The sequence below is a fragment of the Raphanus sativus genome, chromosome 1, assembly GCF_000801105.2.
Source record: "Raphanus sativus cultivar WK10039 chromosome 1, ASM80110v3, whole genome shotgun sequence".
NCBI classification, from domain to species: domain Eukaryota; kingdom Viridiplantae; phylum Streptophyta; class Magnoliopsida; order Brassicales; family Brassicaceae; genus Raphanus; species Raphanus sativus.
The window spans coordinates 8404575-8430024 of record NC_079511.1 but is presented as its reverse complement, the minus strand read 5'-3'; the positions used below and the strand labels follow the sequence as shown (position 1 = coordinate 8430024).

The 25450-nt window shown below is 32.5% G+C and overlaps 3 protein-coding genes across 4 annotated transcripts; 2 read left to right on the top strand and 1 right to left on the bottom strand.

The window, feature by feature from the left end:
- Positions 1–1851: 1851 nt before the first annotated feature.
- On the top strand, positions 1852–4393 carry LOC108854466 (probable flavin-containing monooxygenase 1). The gene is made up of 5 exons (XM_018628034.2): positions 1852–2336; positions 2689–2929; positions 3155–3333; positions 3433–3782; positions 3891–4393. The coding sequence occupies exons 1-5, from the start codon at positions 1884–1886 to the stop codon at positions 4243–4245; spliced, it is 1578 nt and encodes a 525-aa protein (XP_018483536.2). The 5' UTR covers positions 1852–1883; the 3' UTR covers positions 4246–4393.
- A 436-nt stretch (positions 4394–4829) lies between these two features.
- On the top strand, positions 4830–5803 carry LOC108851607 (uncharacterized). The gene is made up of 2 exons (XM_018625066.2): positions 4830–5148; positions 5451–5803. The coding sequence occupies exons 1-2, from the start codon at positions 4970–4972 to the stop codon at positions 5581–5583; spliced, it is 312 nt and encodes a 103-aa protein (XP_018480568.1). The 5' UTR covers positions 4830–4969; the 3' UTR covers positions 5584–5803.
- A 561-nt stretch (positions 5804–6364) lies between these two features.
- Positions 6365–12498, bottom strand: LOC108839969 (respiratory burst oxidase homolog protein E). 2 transcript variants are annotated; one of them, XM_018612769.2, is made up of 14 exons: positions 11369–12496; positions 11042–11201; positions 10088–10136; positions 9871–9984; positions 9352–9786; positions 8372–8755; positions 8192–8287; positions 7950–8065; positions 7691–7864; positions 7441–7594; positions 7174–7365; positions 6945–7073; positions 6774–6852; positions 6365–6682 (listed from the first exon to the last, which is right to left on the bottom strand). In XM_018612769.2, exons 1-14 carry the CDS (start codon positions 12159–12161, stop codon positions 6573–6575), a joined length of 2985 nt encoding a protein of 994 aa, XP_018468271.2. In that variant the 5' UTR covers positions 12162–12496; the 3' UTR covers positions 6365–6572. The 2 variants fall into 2 exon arrangements, with proteins under 2 accessions (XP_018468271.2, XP_056865200.1); XM_057009220.1 differs by having other exon boundaries at positions 7174–7594; positions 11369–12498.
- Between the last annotated feature and the right edge of the window lie 12952 nt (positions 12499–25450).

Below are 25450 nucleotides of genomic sequence, written 5' to 3'. Positions count from 1 at the left end.
TTCGAATTCGCCTACGTTCCAATTAGCCACTAGAACTTTCACATTTTCTTTCCGAAGAATGGTTTATTTTTTTTTAATATTGTGATATCGAAATCAAAATGTATCAGTATTAAACTTTTGTTGACGTGTCTCTTTTGGACAAACTAAATTAGTAAGTAAATATAGTTAAAAAGCCTTATGTAACCGAAATATAATTGTGTAGTTGATAAATTATATATGAGAGTCAAATATAAATTATAAGGCTAGTTTTTTGTCTATTGTTTTAAATTCAAAACTTACGTGGACATGTACTTAAGAGTTTTAATAACTTACTTATTATATTAAACTAGATTTTAGGAATAAAGATCTAGAATAATGTTAGGCTAGCTAGAGACAAGAAGAAATTTAATATATAATAGTCACAGTTCTAGAAAAAAAATAGTCACAGTTCTATTGTGTTTCAAAAAAAAAGAGTCAGAGTTCTAGATCTCGACAGAAATATAACAGATAAATGAATATGCCAAACAAATGTTTAAAATGAGATACTAAAGTCGATCCGCCACCACCACAGACCATATATTTAAAAATTAAATGAACTATTTTCCGTTATTTTTTTTCGTTAATGACCAAAAACTTAAGATATTGTATTTAATTTTTATTGGAATAGTTAGACTAGATTGAAGTCCATCGGGTTGCTTCACTTTTAATCACTAGTTGTGACGATAAAATGTTTGGTTTGAAAAAAATAGGCTGTACTCAAAGGTACTTAATAGTATACGAGATTATGGCAATAAACAAAACCTGCTAAGACAACATCCACAAGTTATCAAACGAAGAGATCGCTGTCTCGTTTGTTATGGACCATAATATATCAGCCCTAATTAAAGATGAACCTCTGTTTCTTTTTCACTGAAAGCCAATATTTTGGGCAGCTAAATGATAACAATTCAGGGGCGGACGTAGAATACTATGAGATGGGGGCACATTGTTTTTTTTCATCATGTTTAATTTTTGAATTGAGAACATTACACAAAGTTAGTGTAAATTAGTGAAGAAAAATAAAAAAGAGATCGGGACAAGTGCCCCCGTAAGTCTCTATACGTGATAAAAGAAATGATACGTACCATGAATCCATGATCGAGCCATTATGTCAAAAAATTTGTAGTATTACATCTTGAAAAGGGATTATCTATCAAAATTTAAATCTGTTTTCATTTTTTTTTTGATCGAAATCTGTTTTCATTTTATGATCGAAATTTTGTTGGAAGCGTGGAAAAATGCCGCAGAAGTATAATTTCTAAAAACGTCCAATTTGTCACAATGGAAAATGAAAAGCTACCATCTCTTTCCCATAATTAATCTTCACAAAGTAGACTATTGTGAATATAGTATGTTGAATCCACTGAAGTACATGTCTACATGAGGTGATCTCGAGAACGAAATTAGAACGGGACGGAGTTTTAAAATCTATTTGTAATTTTATATAATAATGAAGTTAGTCAATCCATATATAAAATATACTTTAACCAAATTTACGAAGACAAATCTAGCTAAATAAACAAAAAGAAATATTCCATTAGACTTCTTGAAAGTACTTAGAAATTTAACACAACAAATACAAAACCGAATCCTTGATCTCACAATGCAAGCTTGCCGAAATTTCCTCTAAACAACCACCAAATTTCTCAAAGAAAGAACAATGCTTTAGATCTTTCAAACCTCCCTGAAGCGAAACCAATATTCAAAACCACGTGCTCCCTAATAAAGTTCATACCCGGTTTGAGTACACTATACCTGACCCGACCCAAAAGGACCTTATATATATGCCCCCATGCAAACTCACAAAACAACTCAAAACACTCTTCATCAAAACCATTTCTCTCTCGCTCTCTCTAGCTCCTTCAATGGCTCCTAACTACGATAAACTCAGTTCTTCCAGAGTAGCGATCATTGGTGCTGGTGTTAGCGGATTAGCAGCCGCTAAGCACCTAGCTCATCACAACCCGACCGTTTTCGAAGCCTCGGATTCGGTCGGAGGTGTTTGGAAGAGCTGCTCTTACGAGACAACCAAGTTACAATCGGCTCGAGTTGATTACGAGTTCTCTGACTTCCCATGGCCGAATAGGGATGACACTACTTTCCCATCTTACGTTGAGATATTAGATTACTTGGAATCTTATGCTAAGCATTTCGATCTCCTAAAGTTCATGAAGTTTGGCTCTAAGGTCATTGAAGTTAGGTACACCGGTGAAGGCGAAACTCCACAGATGGTTGACCTTGGTGCTTACGGCAATTTGTTGCGTGGAAAACCTGTCTGGGAAGTTGCTGTTCAAAACGTAGAAGCGGGGGATATTCAGGTTTGTCTTAATTCTGTTTACAAGCCTCCATCTCATATATTTGCTTATGATTCTTGCATGCATCCTCAAATTAAATTCTAAACTAATCTCTATAATTTTATGTGACAAAATATATTAATCTTTATAGAATTTATAACAGCCATATAACTTTTGTAGTTAGCGGAAAATGAATTTTTGAATATGTTATGAACTGGAGTTTTTAATCTAAATCTGATAATGAACTTCCAAATAGTTGTTTTGTAAACTATTGCATGCATCATTTACGTCGTCTTTCTGGTTTTCTTGTGCTTTTTAAAGCTGTTGGCGTCTATTTGTGCTCACCGCCTGATATATTTTGTACATGTGTGTGCAGTGGCATGCATTTGAGTTCGTGGTAGTGTGTACCGGGAAATTCGGCGACGTACCAAGAATTCCGACGTTTCCAGCGAACAAAGGGCCCGAGATATTCAAAGGAAAAGTGATGCATTCGATGGATTACTGCAAACTAGACAAAGAAGAAGCTTCTCATCTCCTCCGTGGCAAGAAAGTCGCCGTCATTGGCTATAAGAAATCCGCCATTGATTTGGCTTTAGAGTCTGCTTTAGCCAATCATGGTACACATATATTTTTTCAAAGAAGTATTTCATTACTTAACACATAATTAGCTTCATTCTAACAATTATCTCAAATATAATACACACTTTTCGGTTGGAGCTCGACCGTTTTAATGATTAGCACAATCAAAGTTTCTCATAAGTTTGGTAATTTAGAAAAACCGATAAATTAAACAATCCAATATGATTCCAATACCTAAATAGAATATATATTAAAATATGAAGGAGAAGGTGGACAAGCATGCACAATGGTGGTGAGAACAACACATTGGGTGTTCCCACATTACTGGATATGGGGTCTTCCATTCTTCTTGTTCTACTCTACGAGAGCTTCTCAGTTCCTCCATGATAGGCCTAACCAAAGCTTCCTTAGAACTCTCTTTTGCCTCCTATTCTCTCTTCTGGTTTGTGATCTTAAAACCTATTACTTTTGTCTCTATAAATTACACAATATCATATATGTGAATTTTCTAAATTCTAATAAACATATGACATTATTACAGCGTGCGGTGGTTTCCAAATTCATCGAATCATATGTTACGTGGAAGCTTCCTCTAGAGAAGTATGGTCTCAAACCGGACCATTCTTTTGAAGAAGACTATGCCTCTTGTCAAATGGCCATCATACCGGATAATTTCTTTGAGGAAGCGGATAAGGGCATGATCCGGTTCAAGAAAACATCGAAATGGTGCTTTTATGATGAAGGGATTGAATTTGAGGATGGGACAACCCTAGAAGCTGATGTTGTGATACTCGCCACTGGTTATGATGGCAAGAAGAAGCTCAAAGCCATTGTTCCTGAACCCTTTCGATCTTGGCTTGAGTTTCCATATGGTGTTATGCCTTTATACAGGTACATACACATAATAAAGTCGATATAGTACGCTATGTCAAGGGTCTCATACACATATGAAATTGTAGCATTGCTTATAATAACAAAAGAAAACTGATTTAATTTCAGGGGAACAATCCATCCATTGATACCAAACATGGGTTTCGTTGGATACGTTCAAAGTAACTCAAACCTACACACATCAGAGCTACGTTCACTGTGGTTAAGCCGGCTCGTGGATGGGAGATTCAAGTTACCGAGCAAAGAGAAAATGCTGGACCAGTTCTCCAAGGAGATGGAAGTGATGAGAAGATCGAGCAGATTCTATAAACGTCATTGCATATCTACCTTCAGCATCCAGCATGCCGATGATTTGTGTAATGACATGGGACTCAATCCACGGCGCAAATCAAACTTGTTCCTCGAAGCGTTTAGTCCTTATGGTTCTCAAGATTATCGACTCGATCAAGAAGAAAGGAAGTAATCGAATATAGTACTAAAAGAAAAATAACGAACTTACATCTGGTGGTCCGGTGGATGATATCTATCGTGTAAAATACTAAAGTTATAAAACTGTGTTGGTGAGTCATTGAATAATCTCTTGTATTAAACTTTTATAGTTTAAAAAGTGTTCTGTAATCTCTTGTATTAATTCTAAATAAAATAATTCTATTTATATTTTATTTTATTTTATTTATTGACTCAAAATTAAAATTAATTATAAAAAGAAATATCACACATATTTTATCAATTTTAAAAATAAAACGATCTTTCATTATTATTTTCAAGTTTTTTTTAATAAATAAAAAAATACTGTGAAAACTACTCATGAGATAGAAATTCACTTTTGTTTTATCATTGTTTCTTATTATTTCACAGAAATAAACATTTTTACAGTTCCCTTGAAAGAAACCAAAATAAATTAAATTTAAGCATTTCATTCATTTTTTTTTGATCAATTTTTTTTGATCAAAAATTGAAACATTTCATTCATATACCAATTAACGGTCAATTAAATCAGTTCTCTTTTGAATTGCGGTCGGTCTATGTGTCCGAGTTATGCTTCTGGGTAATGAAATTCCAATTTTATCCTTTTTGTTTTTTTTTTTTGGGTCAAACGCGCGCCGGCAAGTCAGTACTTTAGCCAGAGAGTGTTTCCTCACCGGCTTAGTCAAACCCTAAACCCCTAAATCGTTTGAGGCGGATCGATGGAGGGAGTAGAGAAGTTTTTCAGCAAGATGGTGACAGATGCGAAATCGGCAGCTTCTTCATCCTCCTCTTCTCTTTCTGATTTCGCTGATAATCTAATCCAGGAGAAACGAGCCGGCGGCGGCGGAAACTCGACTTCATACGAAAGTTCTGGAATTTTGGTCACAAGACCTCCCAGGTAATCTTCCTTCATCATAGAAGGATTTTTGAATTTGTTGAAACAGAACCGTTGAGGTCGATTTATAGGACAGACAAGTTGTAGATCTCTAGGTTTTGTCGTTTGACTAGTAATTATGGAATTTAGCTTATCTATTATGTCTAGTGTTAGTCTGTGTAGGACAGACAAGTTGTAGATTAGCTTTTGTCGTTTGACTAATAATTATGCAATTTAGCTTACTATTATTATGTCTAGTGTTAGTGTGTTGTGTACTCTACTTGGATTCAGCTGTGACTATATATATATGTATTATATGGTGGCAGTGGAGTATCGGCGTGGACGTGTTCGAAGCTGTGCGCGGTTTTCTTCGTAGCTGGAGTGTTTGTGGGTTATACGCTTAAGAGACGTGTCCGAAGCTGGGCTTCTAAACTTCTCAGAAAAATCAGAGATGATTGATTAAACTCCATACCCTCTCTCTCTCTTCTCCTTCTTGAATGCGTTTTAGTACCCGATTTACTCTTGTGCTCAAGGCACTCTTTTCTTTCTTGTTTAATATTCTCATCCTCTTGTCACAGTTTGTGGACCGTAATGGATATAGTGATTGGGATCGTCACCTCTTGAAAGACACTTATTTGTAACAAATAGTTTAACTTGAGTTAACTATTGATGCAGCAAATGGTCCCGTCTAATGTAAACACCTTGAAACACTACTTCCAATGACACAAAATACGATTAAAAGAAAAAATCAAATTGGCATCTAACGGTAGATAACATTGGTTACTACAAGAAACGCATACAGAGAACGATGTGGTTGATGTGGTTGAGAGAAGCACAAACACAAAACTAAAAAAAAACTTTAACCATTGTTCAAAAAGAAAAAAAGCTTAGACCACAGAAATCGAATTATAAACCCATAAAAAGCTAAACCATATCTATTGTGTAAAATTATAAAGTGTGTAGGTGATTCATTGATTAAATCTTGTATGTTCTGGGCTACAAAGAGCTTTTATAGTTTAAAACATATGATTTCTTATACTCCTGCAACTGTATGAAAATACGAAGTCATATCAACATTACTCTCTTCTTCACGAATCCGTTTAAGTACCAATTTACATAAAATGCTTTATCGGTGAAAAATTTCTTGTTTAATATGTTCTTCCTCTGTGACTACTAATAGCTTGTGGTAATGGAAATAGAGGTTTGGTCCGCTCTTGAAACACGCGTATATTTCATACAGTAAAAGAAAGTTATACTGGTTGTTATTTTGATCATGGCTTTAGGCCGGTCTATACAAACATGCAGGAACAATGTTTCCATACGACATAGTGAATGTAATCTATTTTGCTAAGTGAATGTCAAGTTAGCATGGGAAAAAAAATAATGGCTGGCTTGACTTTCAAGCTCTCACTCAAAAGGGAAAGTGATGATCGAAGCTGACATGTGAATTAGAAATGCTCTTTATGGAACTCAAACCGTGTGCTTGTTTTCTGACTCATTTCTTGTGCTTGTTTCTTCAACTCCTTTGCCACGGTTGGTATGCCACAGTAAAACACTCCTTCAGCAATAATAAAAATAGTTTTCACATACAATGAGAACTTCGTAATGGTTTTAATTCACTATAGCTGATTGTATAGAATAAGACTTACCGACTGTTGAATTTGGATGCTTTCTTGCTATGCTACTGAAGACTTCTTTCCAATTTGGCCTTGCAAAATGTGTTCTCACCTATTCCAATGAATAATGTTATATCTTGTTAGTGGTTAGGTAACATTAGGACATAATGTTGGTCTGATGATATGTTATAAATTCTTCTTTACCCGTGTTCCGGATAGAATATCAACTCCATGTTTGGCATGGTTCAAAGCCTGGACCATCTTTATTAGGGTTGATCTTGCATCTCCTTCATCATACACGCTTGTAAGGTAGTTGTGCAACTCAATTTGCTCCTGTATCACGGGAAAAAAATGAAAGGAACTAATATATCAGTATATCGATCGATCAACTAATAAAGGATTAACTGGTGATGAATATATATATGTTTATTACTCTGCAGTCCATGTCTGATATTTCCTCCATAACTCCTCTAAACCATTCGACCGATCCTGGCTCCCTTGTGACCCAGTAGAAGTGAGCCTTCACTGATTTCTTTTTCCCTCCTTGTGTTGAACTTGGGGTTACTGTGGTATATGAAGATGAATAGCTATTACAGCTGAAATCTGATCTGCTGAACTCATTTTCCTGCGCCATAACAAGTTTAGAGATATTATGTATTTTGGTGCAAAGGTTTCTCTGGGTGCACTGAATATCGCTTACCGTTTGTTCTTCTCTTGAATTGTTCAGTAGATCCTTGAGAATGCTTATGAAAGGAGTAGCTCCTATCCCCAATCCAATGAGGAGCAAGACATCATATTTTTTGTAGTCCTGTGCTGGAGCTCCATATGGACCATCTACTAATAGTTTAGGTCGTCTGTCCAATGCAGAATCAATAAACAAGGCGTAGTTAATACTAAACAGTATCTAAATATATATAGTAGGAAGCAAAGGAGGTGTATTGGTATTTTACTGTGATGGATCAGAATTGCCATAGGCAGAGAATTTGGATCTGCCAATAACACATGTTGAAAGATCTTTGCCCACTGTTAGAACTCGTTGTAGCTCCTCTGTCCAGTCTCCGAGTGTTCGGATATGAACACTAAGTTGGTCGTCTCCTGGCGCAGAGGTAATAGAAAACGGATGCCTGGAAAAGCTTTAGGTATAAATATAATATTTTTATATGTGAAACTCTGATAAACATTATGAGGAGTTTGGCATCAGTTACTCACCATTCAAATCTAGAGATTGTTGGACACTGCAAGAATATGTATTGACCGCTCTTGTACTTAAATCCAGGAGGCTTTGACATGATTAAGCTGAGTACTTCCCCAGGTAGCATAGAAACCTGCAGAGATCAATATTTGGAACATGTCATGTACATTGTTCTTAAGATGAAGCAGAGTTTTCTCGGTGTTACAAAAAAAAAAAAAAAAAAAAAGAAGCAGAGTTTTGTCAGTGAAGGGTGGTTTGCCTTGAGGATTTTGACAGAGTAATGCTGTGACCTACAAGCTCGCAGACTTCGTTCTGCCACATAGACCACCAGAGGAACCGAGATGTACATCCAAGTCTGTGAGGTTTTAACAGCAACAAAGTTAGGTTTTAGTTAACATTTTGACCGCTTAAGTTTAAGAGCAAGGTGAGACTTGCTTACAGTTTTCTGATACCACTTATCAGAGAAGAAGAGGAAGGTCCCATGCACAATGAGCAAAATGTAGACAACCACTAGAAGGTGATGAGTGTACCAGAAGGCGTTAAAGCCAGTTAACCGGTCAAGTGGTGCCGGTAGCCTCACACGGTTTCTCCTGAAATGAGTTGATGCTAATGTGAAAGCGATGGTTGTCAAGATCACCATAGAGATCCCAGTGATTCCTTCTGCACCTGTCATCAGGTCTTTGAATGTGGGCTTAACACCGTTGAAATAAGAAGCGATCAATGCAAAATGTTCCGGACTCGAGTTTATAATCCGTGGAAAATCACACGCCAAGTGAGTACCAGCATGAACAAGTATCCCAATCACTATGGCACAAGCAACAATCTGCAACACAGAGAAGCAAAAGAGTCTTAGATCTCAAGATTTGTATTGATGAAGAGTGACGGAAGGTTACTTAGTACTCTGTTTCTACTCTGTTTTATAAAAAAGAATGTCATTTTTTCTTATTATATAAAAAGTGTTTTTTAATTTTTAATGTAATTTATACTTATTTTTATTTTAATATTAAATGCATCCATCTTATAAATAATTTGATTCATCTCAAATAGTATTGTTAATATAATTAATAAAAACATAAATATATTTCAATCATTTTATTAGATCATTTCCAATGTATTTTGCTATTTTTTCTTTATAATAGAGATATGATTTACTCCAATGTATTTCTCTAAAATAGAAATCTCTAAATATAGAGTAAATTATTGAGGAATGTTATTTCTTTCTCTGTAAATAGAGAAAAATATAGAAATCTCTATTTTAGAGGAAAAAATAGAGTAGGGTTGGATTAGTTTTGGTTCTAAATACTATTATAAAATCAAATATAGAGGAGAGTTGGAGATGCTCTTAATATACGTAAAAGATGCTAGTGACACTCTTTATAGAACATGTAAAGTGTAAAGGGCAGAAATATTATGTTTTACCTTATGGAAGTTGATGTTATCATCAAACGGAACAAAAGCTCGAGCGCGTGTAGACCTTAGCCAAGTCAGGGTATTTCTACAGACAGGTAACAGAACCAGAGCCATGTTGAGCTTGAGAGTCTCTGCAGCTCCTTTAGCAGTGGTTAAACAATAGCCCATGACCTTAAAAGCAGCTTTGTCTCTGTACTGAAAAAACTTCCAGACGAAGAGAAGGGCCATAACAATGACCCATAATAACAGAACCCATATTCGTTGCCAGTTATCTAGAACCAAACACTGAAGCGTTTGTTTACATTTCCGAACCACATGACGAGGTCTAATGAGATTCCGTCTTGGTGAACTCATTCCACTCATTCCAACGCTTGTCGTGCTGAGCGGTCTACTGTAGTTCATGTATGCGTCTCTCTGAAGTAACAGTGTCTCGAGTTGCCATAACTGAAACAACAAAGCAACTTTGTAGTATGTTTGGAAAATAAAGACTACATTCTCTCTGCTGCTTATTATTATTATCTATTTTACCTCAATGTATCCAAGATTCTCTGGATCGAGTTCTTCCATTATTAGAGATGCGTACTCTTCTGCTTGTTCCTTGAGCTTTGCTAACTTGTTTGCTGATGCGCTTAGCATTAAAAGCTGTGTGTTCAAAGGATAAACATTATTTATGATTTTTTGAGTTTTGTAAACGTAACTAATGCGTTTGCATTCCATATGGTTTAAAACTTTAAAAAACAATTACTTCTTTGATTTCTTCACTAGTGATCCTCCCGTCTTCGTTGCTGTCAACCCTGGTGACAAAACACTGAGAACTTCAAAAACTATAGCAGAATCATTAATCGAAAAAAGAAGAATTAGAAGCATACATGACAAGCAAAGTTTTATTTGTTTTGTTAAAAATGATATAATAATGGGAAAATTAGTTGAACTAAATGTTTGGTAAAAATGATGGAAAAATTGAGAAAATCATTTTGTGATTTGGTGGATGTAAGAGTCATAGCCTATTGTTTATCTCACTTGCAAGAAAACTTTTTTTTTGTCAACACTTGCAAGAAAACTAATTGCGGGAAAAAGCTAAAAAGAGGAAACTTCTTTTTGAAATTCTGTTGTAAGTTTATTTTACTGGGCCAAGTAAACCATAGCCCATTAGTCAAACTCACTCAATGTTTTTCACCGTTGATTGCGTGAGCTAACAGATCCAACGGCTAATAACACCACGTGATTTTAATGACGCATCTAACATTTCGATTGCATTTGCCCATCTTATTGCAACATATCTTTAACTTATGCTTAATAATTCCCTAAAATGTAGAAAATTACTGTGAAGCTGCGGTAGGCTCTCACTAAAGAGATAACAATCTCCAATCAAAGAGTGACTGGTGAGCTAATTAATTTCTGTAATTAACAAAATTTACTCAAATAGATATCAACACACATTTCTTGCAAAAAAATATCAACACATACACAAACCTAATTTTATAAAAAGTGCAAGTTCATCTGCATTATTCAGAAAAGATACTACTAGTAGTTATAGATAAACTTATTATCCACCACTAAAGTGATCAGCTAATTAAGTGAACTTGGATCAAACCCATTTGTTTTCTTATGCTTTTTTCAAGTTGCAATGCGTTATTCCCGTAACAGTTATAAACGTAAAGACAAACACAATAAAAAAAAAAAAAAGAAAGAAACGTACATATCGAAGAAGATTTGAAGACGCGCGTCGAAGCTCTGATCAGAAATCTGTAACCAGAAGTCGTGAAGCTCATCTCTTGTTATCTTCTCCAGCTTCTGTCTTCTTCTTCTAGCCAAAGCGTCGAACACACTCACCGCGAACTCCTTCGAATCCTTCATCCCTTTATTATTTCAAATTATAAAAAAAAAAAAATCTTAAAGAAGTGTTTGTTCCGACATCTAAAAATGTTTTTATTCCGACATCTATAATGTTTATGTTCCGACATCTGAACAGGTTTTGTTAAATATGTAATAGATTCTTATTTTTGTTAGTTTATTATTAACTTACCAACGCACTCTCCGAAATCTTCTCGCGCAAGCAACCCTTCTTTAGAGAGCGTTTCGAATCGCTTCTCAACTTTCTTCCACATCTGATCGCAATCGCAGTCGCGATCGCAACCGCAGCTGTTTCCTTTCGTGGTTTTGTTTATGAACTGTAACCCCTTAAGCGCTCTCTGTGCGCTCGACGTCGTTCGCTGCAACTTCGCGTCTACCCTCCGCCTATCCCTCGCGGACATGATCGGCGTCTCAGTCCCCGCCGCCCCCAGGCGTTCGACATCTCTAGAAGCCGTCGAGTCCGACCTCAGCAGCTTCCCAAACGTCTTCCTGATCCTCGCGGACGCCGTCGAAAGACTCCTCGTTAGCTTCCCCGCCGTCTCCGCCGCCGTATGGCGTTCGACATCTCTATCGCAGGAGGCTGAAGAAGTCGTAGTTCTCGTCGAGTCCGATCTTAGTAACCTCCCGATGGTCTGCCGGATCCTCGTCGGCGTCGTGGATAGACTCCGCGTTAACCTTCCTGATCTCGGCCGAGAATCGGCAGACGTTGCGGCCTCCGACATTCCGCAGACGACGATGGAGTTGCTGTCGCCGTCGAGCTCTAGAGTCACCTCCACGAGCTCTCTTTCCCAGCTGCTTCCGCTTCCCGAGTCTCCATTACGACTTAAACCGTTGAGAAAAACCGGCAGCATTGCGCCGCCGGTGACTGGCGAAGGTCTTAGCTCCACGCCGTCGACGTCGTGTGTTTCATCTGCGCCGTGACTGAAACTCGATGAGGTTGAGAAACTCAGAGGCGATAGCTTCATTAATCAAACCACCTACGCAAAAAAATATGATTTATATTAAATTAAAACTATTATCTCCTCTTTGTGTATTTTCACCGATGGCCATGGAAGAAGAGACAAGAAGGTGAGAAAAAAAAATTAAAGTAGAAGAAGAATGTGTAAAGAACAATAAAAGAGAGAAAGGGAGAGAGAGAGAGAATCAGAAAACAAGAGAGGCACTTCTCAACCGATCGATACAAACACTTGCACACAATTTTCAACGCTTAGTTTTTTTTTTGTTGTTGTTGTGTGATGGCCAAGTCGTGTTTCACAGTTGTTGTTTGCCTTTCTTCTTCTTGATTTTTAATCTTTAACTTTTAATTTGTGTGTATGTATCTTTTTTCCTATCTACTTAAACTAATCACCTCTACTAATTATCAATATTGTTGTTGCGAAAGATATAAAGATTAGTTGTTGTTGTTTACCATAAAGAAAAAGATATGGATGGGAATATATTAATATTGGGTTATGGTCTAACGTATGTGATTAATTCACAATATCTTAGTTCATGAGTTTCGCCGCCAAAGTTAATGTGCAAGAACATTAACTATTACCACTAATCAATCAGTAATCATAACTACAATGATCATATTCGGTACTACTAATTGACATTTGTGGGCAGTGTACCTTAATGAATTTGCAAAGGGAAAGAATTGTTGTCTGATCGCTGGCAGAAACTCAGGATGTTACGACACGTCGAAACTTGAAGACAGCTTTATATTACTTTAAATTAATATGGAAATGTTAAGGGAGAAGGCAGAGAGTGGGAGACAAGAATACGTAATTAATTTATACGCTATATATAATTTTAGGTATTTGAAAGAAAATGAACTGGTAAAGAAGAAGAGGGTGGTCAAAGAGATGTGTAATGTAATGAAAGGAGACCAGAGCATATATATGCATAAAGGGGCTTGAAGGAACAGAAACTTCTGGTTCGTGTTTAGTGATTACTAAACCTAAATGCCACGCTTTGTCGCAAAGCAGTACATAGCCAATGTTGTACGTCCTAAGTTTTGAGTACCTCCTCCTCTTCTAGAATCTCTCTCTCCTTTGTTACCTATCCTCAAGTTGTTTTACGGGCTGTATGGGCCATTGTAGTGTCTACCGTCTATTTGGTGATCAGCCCAAGGTTTCAACCATTGGTCATGCTCCTGTCATTTAGCATTTTAGTCGGTTTCAGAATTTCTGGTATAGTCAAATGATATTTCTTCCATGATTTTATAGTAGTCTATGATGTGAAGTTAAGAGTCTTGGGAATGTACTTGGGTTAGGTGTAACTTGGTTAAATACTATTATTCTTCACAACTACTAGATTGTAAAATTATTTCAATTCACAGATTTCGCAATTAATCTCGTTTAAAAGGCAAAGAACCAAATCTTGGACTCCATGAGGCTACGAAAACATGTGAAGTAAGGATCACTACGAATTATTTAAAATTTTCTCCTTATAAGAACATCTCTTATGAGTTTTGAAATAATATTCAGATAGATTTTAAGAAAAACAATAAAGAAAAAAAAAGATTTTAAGAAAAACAAAACGTTCTAATGTGGTGATGAACAACAACAAAATATAGGTGCTGACTGCTGACAAAAAGAAACAACAAAATATAGCAACTTGGTAATAGTCACACATTGCACACAATACACTGATAGTTTTTCTGTAACAATTAAGAAGAGTTTATATGGTAGAACTAATATAGAAATATTGATAGGCTAGCCTAGCACTTGTAGCAGCCAGCAACGTGCATTCCACTCATGTTGAAATCCATGTTAGACTAGGCCACGGCTCTTTCTATGTGTATTTTTTCGTCCAATAATAATTTATAAATCGCATTGGCTGACAAGATCAATTTATCTAAAGAATATGATAGATGTGCTTTGTTTCCTTTATAACCTGTTAAATTATTTCAAGTACTATTCTGGTAGTTGCAATCTCTATATCATACATATCTTACTAATTTATGTATGTGAATCTGAAAAAGAAAGATCTATACCTTTTTAATTAAGAAGAAGAATCTGAAGAAAAAAAAACTGATATTAGAAGGCATAGTCAAAGCTTAGGACAAACATATTATATATATTACCATGGCAATACTTCAGTCTGAATATATATCAGGAGGACTAGAGTATATTTTTTTAACACTGATTTATTATGATATTACAGTTATTAGAAAGATTACATAGACGATTTGACAACCAATAATACTATTTGTGTTATGAAGATATACGCCTAATTGTATCATCTGAGCATCCTATGAAGATCTACGTCTGACCAGATTTACTTGCATCATGTTGAAGATCCCTTGTAATATTTCCTTCCATAATCTGTATAGTTGTTTATAATCATTTCTTTCATAATCTGCATAGTTACTTGTAATTCTTTCTTCCATAATCTGTATAATTGTCTAATAAATCGTGTTCTCTCTAGAATTTAAAACCTGGATTTGAGATAATCTATAATAAATTGCATAGTCCGGAAATCAAATCCCAAATCTGGATGTAGAAGCATTTAGATCTTAACTATTAGGCTACAGTTCTTTCACAACCAGAGTATATCTTAAGGTTTAACATATATGAAATAAATTCACTTTTAGTTTTCTAGTTAGCGGCTTAGCGCTGACTTCTGAGGCTCAATTTATAAAATAAGGAAAACTGATTAGGAGCCTATACTTTAGTTGATGTTGTGTGTTTATGGAAATGCTTCTACATTCTAGCCAGAAGAAAAAAGACACCTGTATAATGCGTATTAGTGTACTTCTTTTGTTACAAAAAAAAAGTTTACTTCTTTTGTATGATGAAGCCTGAAGGTATAAATAACCCTACTATTGTTGATTGGCGTTACAGATTGTGTGGTATATGTATCGATGATATTTTTTTCTCTATCTCGGAAATTAAACATCATAAAGTGGCGGGCTTCGTTAAACCGTCAAATATTAGAACGGGCCTAAAATAAATTGGATTGAAATAGAAGAGACTCGTGTGCTATATCATTGATTACATGTAATGGGCTAATTTAGCAATATCATTTTGGAGGTCGAAAAATGCACAGCTAGTTAAAAAAGTGTATGTTCAATGCAATGTTTTGAAAACTGACCCGGACACTGAACCGGACTACTTACCGGGTCACTGGGTTATTGGATCGACCGCAGATGAACCGCGGGTAAACCGCAGGTTAAGAAATAAATTAATTTTATGTATAACAATATATTAGTTATGAAAATAAAAAGTATAGAAATTAAAGTTAATATTTTCTAAATGTTTTTTAAAACATAAAATAGTAGTTTGGATATGTATATATTTTATGTTTAAAAAATATTTTTAAAATACTTAACTTTACTTTTTTATATTTTCATTTTCATTTGATATACAAACTATCAAAAAAAGAAGCTTAGACTATTTAAATTAGAAACATATAAAATAAAAAAGAAACCATTTGTTAATGGGCGAAAAATAGAGTTGTAAAACTTAGAATAGATTTTACTACATATTTATAATAAATAAAATAATCAAAAAGAAAAAAAGGAAGAAGAAACAGAAGATACAGAGTTAATAGAAGCTATACAAGAAGAACAATAAAAAAAAAATCAAAAGAAACCTAATTTTTATTTGGAAATTTAGAATATAAAAGAGAATCTAAAAAATAATGTAAATATTATCTATTGGTTCAACCAGTGGTTCAACCAATACCGGGTTTTGGGTTTTAGTGGGTTTTTCGGGTTTTTGCGGGTTTTTAAATTTTGGGTTTTTCACAAAACCCGAACCGGATTTATCTCGGGTCACCGGGTTTACCGGTTCAACCGCGGGTCCGGATCGGGTTTCAAAACACTGGTTCAATGTGTATTTTGGTGTCTTAGGGTATGCGCATCAGCGATGCGTCGCTCGAGTTCACGAGTTGATTTTTTTATTAGTTTTTTTTTAACTTTTTCTGTTTGATTAAAAAAAAAAATGGACCAATCGCGGGCCACCACGTGTCGTGGGGCCTGCGCTACAGTTATGATACGGGTTCACCGTGGTGATCTCGCTCGAGACGGATTCGTCTTTTTCTTCTTACTTTATTATTTTTTCACCTCGGAAAATGCGTGAACTTCTCCCACGAGACTTCAATGCACATGCCCTTATCCCTTATATATTAAAATAGAATCATTTGCAAAATATGTTCACACACATTAACACAAAAATACTAAAAATTACTTACGTATCAGTCTCATATTCATTTAATACTTAATGTGTTCACACATTAATTTAATTCTATCATAGACAGTTAAATGTGTTCGCACACTATTTTTTTAATTAACTCTTTTAGTTTTCATATTATTAATTTTTGTATTAGTGAATTCAAGTTCTCTTTAGACAAATACTAAATAATATCATTATTGAAAAAAATAAACAACAAAATCATTTAGATTCACATCAACTAAAATGTCAGAATGATAATGTTTTTAGAAATTGAAAATTCTGTATTTGCCGAACTTGGCCATGGTTGAGGTTTATGCATACGAAAGAAAAAATAATTATGATTGATTATAATTAAGAAAATTTCAGTGAAGAACACCATACAAAGTTACATCTTAGTTTAGCAAAATATTGTTTTTCTTTACAGAATTTTCATATCAGACCAAGAATTAGAATCATAATCAGATTGTAAAAAAAAATAGAAATCAGAAAAGCTTTAAAAAAGAAAATTTGCAAAATCGATTGTAAAACAAAATTCATGCATCGAGTGAAGAGATCACATTATTTCCGAGGCAAATTTAACCTATTTCACTCGATTATATTGTGTTTTATTATACTTACAAAATATTTTATAAAAGTACACGTTATTAGTAATAGACTACATCTTGCCCAACACGCCTAACCATTTTACTGATATTCTTAAAGTGTGGTCCAATAATTATGTATGTAAAATAAACCCAACATATTAGTTTTACATTTATTTATTTTTCTTTATATTAGTAGAAGAAAATAAGTCTAGATAAAATATTTGGATTTGAAGAACTAGACCAAACTTGATTTGAAAGTAATATTAGACACAAATTAAAACATATAAAGTATTCAAATGGGTCTAAAGTTTAATATCCGGATAACCAGATTCGAATCTAATCCAAACTAAAATATTTTGGATACGTTATATACTTAAATATATTAGTTTTAAGAAAATTATATCTATTAGATATTAATTAATATGAAAATAATAAAATATGTTCAAAATACTGAAAATATATTATTTCTCCATTTAAATATTTAAATTAAATTATTTTATGTAAATTTAAGTATTTAGTCTTTTATTATTTAAATTTTTATATTTTAAATTATTTTTATTTTTGGATTTTGAGGATTAAGTATATTTGGATTTTTTTTTAAATTACATAATTAAAAAAGATACCCAAACTCGAACCTAAACTAGACATGCAATGCTTCGAACCAAATTCAAACTACATTCAAACAAAAAATTATAAATTTCCGAATTATATTTAAGTTTCTAACTTTAATAATCAAAATCCGAATATATTAACTAAACCCGAACATATATTTGAATGCTCATCCCTTGAAAAATATATACGACATAACCCTTATTACAACTTAAGATAAATAATTTAATCAGCTATTTCACTCTGCACACGGCACAGATTACTACCTAGTTTAAAGTATATGGCGTGTTTTAAAGAATTTTGGTTTTGGATGATAAAAGTCAAACTTGGTTACAAATGGTAGAAATGGAATTATTATCCGAGATCCGGATTCGATCCGAAATCCGGATACTCGGAATGGTCGAATCTAAATATGGATAGTAAAATATTGAATCCGTTAAAAATGAATCTAGATATGGATATTTTAGTTTTTGGGTTGGAAATTTGGATCTGTAATTTTAGTTGATAATTATTTCTAAAATAGTAATATTTATATATAAAAATTGATTTTATTTATTATAATTTTTTATAGTAGTATATATAAAATTTGTAATAGTATATATAAAAATAATTAAAATACTATATATTCTTTTATTTGTATATTACTGTTAATATTTTAATATTATTTTTAAAAATATATTTTAATATTATTTTTTTTATTTATTTTAGTGATTCGGATCCGAATGCCTACGTGATATTACAATTTTGGAAAAAATATTTGACACCCAGATATTCAGAAATCCCTCGACCCAGATATTCAAAAATCCCTCAGATCTTGATGAAAATAATAAAAATAGATCTACCCGATAACATTCCAAATATCTTAAAGTTATTCGGATATTCGATCCGTCCAACCCTTTAACAAAAGGTAATAGCAATATAAAAACTAGTAAAACCTGATTCTTTTTTTTCTTTTTTTCTTTTCAGTAAAACCTGTTCTTATCTACACATGAGCCATTAGGTCCATAGAGAGTTGTGACATTTGATTGAACATGAGTGGGGAAGGAATAAAAGGAGGTTAATTCATTTTTGCCTCCGGCACCTTAACAGATAGGTTCCACAGTTCTATTCCGTGTCGGATGCTGAAACGTGTATTCGTCTCTACGTCTATTACCGTCCGATTGAACTATCAATATGACGGCATCTATAGACTATATTTGAAGAATAAACGTAACCGGTGAAACAAATTACTACTAAATTCTTCAAACAGTTTATTTTATGGTAACAAATTTTATAAAAATATAGTTCGGTAAATGCGTATTAACAATATAGTTTTTGAAGTTGTAATTTTAAGAACTTAATGTGGAAAGATGTTATTGTATATATAAATGTAAGATGGGTCAAAATAATAAAAATCCAAGCAAAATAGGACAAACAAGATACCTGGTGATTGAGACCTCAGTGGTTCGTATAATCGTATTCATCAACAACATATGATCTAATCTATTTATGAACGTAGTTCTCATCCGACTTCAACCTATCACCTATGTTAACGCCATTAAAACCAGATCAAACTTGTCTAGTTATCCAAATACATTAGAAAAACGACTAATCTCTTAAAATTCTTAATTCTTGAAATATCTAGAGTAGATGGTGCGGTGGTGCCTATAGATGATTCAGTCCCACCAGGTGACCAAGACAAGTTTTGATTGTTGTCTGCTATTATAAACCACAGAAGAAAAGCAGAATAATAACGTATTTGACTGATATCATATACTAAAATCGAGCTGAAAGGCAATAACTTCAACGGATATGATAATAATATATTTGATTGTTATCAAATAATCAATTTTCTAAACAATCGTATAAATTATTTTAGCTCGCTTTTAGCTTGGCCACTCCAGTATATTTAGTTTTATCTACCTGACTTTTCATTTGTAGTATGTTTATAGTTTACAGTTAAATCGAACGTGTAGGTTTGGTGCGCGATTGAAACTATGATTAAATATTTATTGTTAGCAGTCTTTTTCATAAAGTCTAATCTAATTCAAAATATGGTCGTAGATCACATTTTTGTATGTGTATATACTTTTAGAAATTTCAGGATCGAAGCATAAAGCAGACAAGAATACAAGAACATTAAATGTAACATTAATTTCAAGATAAACATAGATAGATGAAGCTCTAAGCAAACGCTGAGGGGAACGCGAAACGACAACACTTTGGTCGGTGAATCTCTCTAATTTTTTTGTTCTTTTTCTATCTATCACCAAAAACGTTAGCGAAAAAAAACAAGAAAATTTAAGATCGAAGAACTGTCCCTGAATTCCTTACAGTTCTAGGTTTGATTGTGATGAAATCAGCGTTTTACGACTGATAATTAAATATATAAAAAAAAATCATATCCTCATATTCTCTTCATCCTTGCACTGAACTTAATAATAATATAACTAGAAGCTATACTTAGATTTAAGAGTCAGAGGCAGGCTTTCGAGTTATATCAATTTGAAAAGCACGTAAAGAGATTCATTAACAAGCATAATTATAGGAGATTATTTAATGCCGAGTATGATAAGATTAATTTAGCGAGAGATTAGAGGAGAGTTATAATACTCCAGTTGATACTCCATTAATTAGTAATTAACCAAAAAAAAAGGAGGGGAGCGGAAAGAGAAGCATGTCGAGTGATGGCATGTAAAAACCTAACATGGGATCATTCCAACTGCATTTCCAACGCCACCAGCTGTGGAATTTCATTACACCGAATCATTCTGTTTGCTCTTATGTCCTCAATAACAAAGCCATATATATACACATAATATCCTATTGTATATATATCTTTCATATATGTTTGGTCGTACATCTACACTTCCCCCATGCATGTTTTTTTTCTTCAAAATGTGAAAGTATGGCCAGTTGGTTCATTAATCATTAAATACATGCATGTTTGATAAAAATATACTTTCAAAAAAAAAATTCATAAAAAATACTTTTCATCTGTTTCATAAAAAGTATCATTTATATACTTTCACATATATTAAAAATGATTGAAATGCATTAAATTTTCATTAATTATATCTACTTAACTAATATTATTTGAGATAAATTAATTAATTTTTAAAATCAATGCAATTTGCAGTTAATACTAAATTGAAAATAAATATAAATTGGATTAGATTTCTAAAATGACATTCTTTATTTAACAAAAAAATGTTAAAGTGATATCTTTTAGGAAATAGAGAGAGTATTCGGCAGATCGATAAAACATATGCTGGCTTTGATTGGTAATGTTGTATCAACGTGAATACGATGTACCAATTGTCTTTTGTGTAACTATTCATTGAGTGAAACGATAAAAAGTATTATGCCATAGGTTATATACCACTTTTTTTTTATTGTGCCACCATCTATTGTAAGTTTGTCATCGCTAACTACTTTTGTGGTTTTACTTTTGAAAATATTTTGTTTCCCGTATTAAAAAAAATATTGAATATGAAATTGTATCGTCATCACTAACCAATAGAATTTCATATAAATTCCGTGATGACAATATAATTTCATATTCAGTATCTTTTAATACGGAAAACAATTTTTTTTAAATTATATTATATTTTTAAAACTAAAAATAAATAAATAAATAATAGTAATTGCAAAAAAACCTTTTTGAAAATTTTTTAATACTATAGCAAAACACTAAATCTAAAACCTTAAATTCTTGGGTAAAACCCAAACACTTGAGTAAACATTAAATCTTGGATAAATCTAAAATCCAAGGGTTTAAAGTATACTCAAATGTTTAGGGTTTAATGTTTTGTTATGTGTTAAAAATATTTTTTTAAAAAAAATTCAAAGATTTAGGATTTATCCGAGGATTTAAAGTTTACCAAGGTTTTAGGGTTTGCATTTGCCAAGAGTTTAAGATTTAGTATTTTGCTGATGGTATTTTTAAATAATTTTTTTTGCAACTACTATTATTTTTTATTTTAAAACATAATATAATTTGATAATGTTTTGTTCTTTTTTTAAAAAGATACCGAATATGAAAAAATAAATTCTTATTGGTTAATTAACCTACCTAGTAATGAACCCAAGAATTACTATTTGCTTTTTACCCTTATCTTGCATCACCAAAAGTTGTACATCATAAATAGGCTCATATTCGAGTCTAACTAATGCCACTGAAATAGGCACCTTATTAGATGCATGAGCTAACCGTATTTAAAATAAACGTTAACTTGTTCTCTAAATAACAAGAACTGTAATTTTTATTTATTTGAAAATCCCATTTTGTGTGAAAGTTTATGTTGAATCAAGATTCTCTCACAAGGCAGTTTTTTATACTTGTTCTCTTTCGTTTGATGTCTAAATTTATTTTACATATACTTTGATTATGTGAAAATTTGTTGATTATGTGGGAAATTCCAAGAACTGTTTTCGCTTATACAATGAAAAATACTGTATATGATATATGTGCATTCATATGTTGTGGTGCTACTCGTACATTCTACATATCATCATTGAAAATAGTATTTTGAACTCACGAGAAGGATGGCTACAATTTCGTGTAAACAGTTAATTGATTTTTGTCAAAATATATTAATTCAAAAGTAACTATATATGAGAAAGAAAGCTTGATTTCTTTAATTTGTGTTGTCATGTCTTGTACTTTGAGGTGCACTGCACCGAATCACAAGCCATGTGAATTATGCATATGCAGTACTAAACAAGTATTGCGTAATAGTAAACTAGACACCAGTTTGTAATATCATTTGATCGACATGGTCATTCCGATCAACTATATATAAAACTATGCCCTTTTTCAGAAAAAAACTATATATAAAACTATTTGATCAATTTTTTACTTTTCAAATTTGATGATTATCGTGTTTTTTTTAACGAAATGATTATCCTGTTTTAAGGTGTGGACAATGCTAATTCTACAATAGTAGTACACCTGCAAGTCTTTTTGTTTTGTGAAAAATGAATGTGTATATATACATATTGTTTCAACTAGAAGTTTCGTATAATTTGAATCGATCGTTCTTTCTATCATACATGGGTACAATGACAAGGAAATGGAAAGTAAGAAAAAGAAATGGAGAAAAAGGAAACAACGTGTAATGTTGATAGTAAGATTCTCCGTTGATTGATGACTGTGAGAAAGGGTGAAGTAGTTGAGTCTTGTCGCATAATCTTCGCTTTAACTAACGTTGGTTCCCACATACTCTAAACCTTCTTCCATTGGTTGTGTTGTCCTTAGTGTTGGTTGCAATTTGTTAATACGTGTCATTCTTATTAAGATCAAAATAACTACAACCAATCGCTTGAATTTATATATTATTATTATACATATGTTCCATAGTGATTAGTGTATATAGTATAGATTCAAGGAAGAGAGTTTAGAGTGCTCTGCGACAAACATAGCGTTTGATTCAATACATTGTTTTCTCATGAATATACTCACAGTAATGCAGTTTCACCTCAGTTTATTTAATGAATTCACTTTTGTATCACAACATGCTTCTTTGCATTTTAAGTTAATGGTTTTCAGTTTATTGGAACTGGAGGGATGATTTGTCTTTTTATAAGTGAGAGAGGTCTCCGAAAAGTTTGCTCTTTAATTATCTCTATATCTCTCTGTAATCACTAATCAGTAGAGATATATTCTCAAAAATATTGAATACAGCTGAGCAGTATATAAGGTAAGTAGTATACTGGTATATCATCCCATATGTAAGAGCATAGGGTTTACTCATCTCGACTCTGTGGATGACTTAAGTCAATATCAGCTGGTCTCGAATATTGAACAATTAATTTTAGTCTTTCAGAAGAAAAGTGTGCATGTTCGATCAAAAGTTTTCTGTACAACTAATTAAAAGGTATTATAAGATTTTGAGATATTATCATCATGATGATAAAGAAGATGAACTAGGTAAAAACAAATATTCAGATTCAATATCTTCCTTTACGCCGACAGATCACGGTGAGAAGCAGAACAATATTTGGAGTGGCCAAAGAAAACATCTTATATTCTTAAGTAAAGTATAACATATTTTACTACAATACGAACAACAACAAATTCATGGTGTTATACTTATATCCTCTGAATGGGAAGTTAGAAAAAATCAGTGAACCACAAGTAGTTCAATTTTACGAAGGAAAAACAAGTTTTGCCACAGCATCATTTAACAAATGTTATGCTAGAGAGAATAAAACAGTTTCTTTGTTTTTAATACTCTCTCCATATCACTATAAGTGGTGTTTAAAGAATTCAATTTTGTTTCAAAATAAGTGATGTTTTCATAGTTCTAGATAAAGTTTAATGTTGTTTGAAATTTGTGACAAATTACAAAATAATGTTTCTTTTTTTATTGGTTGAATTAATTTTATTTAATGTTATTTTATGTAATCAAAATAAATTATTAAAATTTTGTGTGTTTTTAATATTTTTGCAAAAACTTTAAACACCTTTTAAAATGATACAGAAGGAGTAATAAATATAAACTAATATTGATAGTTTTATCATTATTATTACAATAATATGTGCTCGACAGAATGTGCCATCGTTCAAAGGTATAGTCAACATAAAATAAAGGTTTTAGTTAATATGAAACTCAAAATTATTATTATAATATTTAATGTGTTAGTTAACATTTAAACCTTCAAAACTATTATACTATTTTACAAAATTATAACTATTTTTAAATATCCAAAATTAGATATATATATATATATATATATTTAAAAAGCTTAAAATAATTATACATATGTTTTAAATTAACTTTTATTATAAGTAAAAAAATTAATCAAAAAAAAATTATAAGTAAAATTTATATTTATGGCACTACAAACTATTTAAAAATAATTAATTTTAATTATGAAAATATCAATGTAAATTTTATATAAAACATTTAATTTTACATTATTTTGGATCATTTTATACATTTTCATTATCTAAATATATAGTTTAAACTAGTATATTTCTTTTATCTACATTTATATTTTTAATCTGTTTGATTTATTTTTTGTTTCGATGTCATCTTTCCAAGTACTAGTGCAGTAGTGGATTTAATATTATGGGTTTTGGAATTTACTAGAAGAGAGTATAGTTTTAGCATAAACATATATTTATTTCATAATAAGTCTTGTTTAAGGTTTTATATACGAATTAAGAAAATTGTTAAATTTTTTTATTTTACCTCTGTTTAATACAACTTTTAGTTTGATTTTATCAATTGATAAATTAAAAATAAAGGCAAAAATTGGAAATTTTGTTTAATGAAATAAAAATTAAGAGGTAAAACGACATTTAGTATTAATATGAACGAGGGAGTATGTGTCATGTGATATATGTATATGCGTTAATAAGTGACATACATGTGCAGCTGTCTCTAGATATATAGAAGCTGTCTGGGTTTGACCGATCTCTCTATAATTTTTATCCCTCATCATGTAATACTCATTACCAGCAGCCACATGTTTTTTGTCTAAATAATATTACAAACAATATTCTCGAATATTTCACGAAATAATTGTTCACATAATTAACATTGGTAGCCTACACAGCCATGCATACATATATGGAAAACGACTATAAAGATATGTTGTGAAAAAGACTAAAATATTAGTCTTTTCGTGAACGAGAGCAATACTTCACAGCGCTTGAATGGGAAATGTGTACTGATGTTGATTTATATTTCGTAGTGTACAGTGTTTTGACATGATATGTCTCGCGCGCTTAGAGCATCTTAATGTGTACTGATCAAACCAACTAAACGGGTCTAACACTTATTTCCCTAAGGAAATGTTATAGAAAATTGGATAGTTATAGATTTTTAATAAACTTTCTGATTTTAACCTAATGCATATAGATTTTGAAAAGAAGTACACAAGAAAGTTGCTGAGAGAACAATCGACGTTAAA

Excerpts from the sequence above, each read along its gene's own strand:
- LOC108854466 (XM_018628034.2), top strand. The coding sequence starts at position 1,884 with ATGGCTCCTAACTACGATAAACTCAGTTCTTCCAGAGTAGCGATCATT. Across the intron at positions 2,930-3,154 it reads GTCTGCTTTAGCCAATCATG|GAGAAGGTGGACAAGCATGC; the intron begins GTACACATATAT and ends TAAAATATGAAG. Across the intron at positions 3,334-3,432 it reads GCCTCCTATTCTCTCTTCTG|CGTGCGGTGGTTTCCAAATT; the intron begins GTTTGTGATCTT and ends ACATTATTACAG.
- LOC108851607 (XM_018625066.2), top strand. The coding sequence starts at position 4,970 with ATGGAGGGAGTAGAGAAGTTTTTCAGCAAGATGGTGACAGATGCGAAA. Across the intron at positions 5,149-5,450 it reads TTGGTCACAAGACCTCCCAG|TGGAGTATCGGCGTGGACGT; the intron begins GTAATCTTCCTT and ends ATATGGTGGCAG.
- LOC108839969 (XM_057009220.1), bottom strand. The coding sequence starts at position 12,161 with ATGAAGCTATCGCCTCTGAGTTTCTCAACCTCATCGAGTTTCAGTCAC. Across the intron at positions 8,756-9,351 it reads ATAACATCAACTTCCATAAG|ATTGTTGCTTGTGCCATAGT; the intron begins GTAAAACATAAT and ends TCTGTGTTGCAG. Across the intron at positions 7,595-7,690 it reads GGCAATTCTGATCCATCACA|ACGACCTAAACTATTAGTAG; the intron begins GTAAAATACCAA and ends TGCATTGGACAG.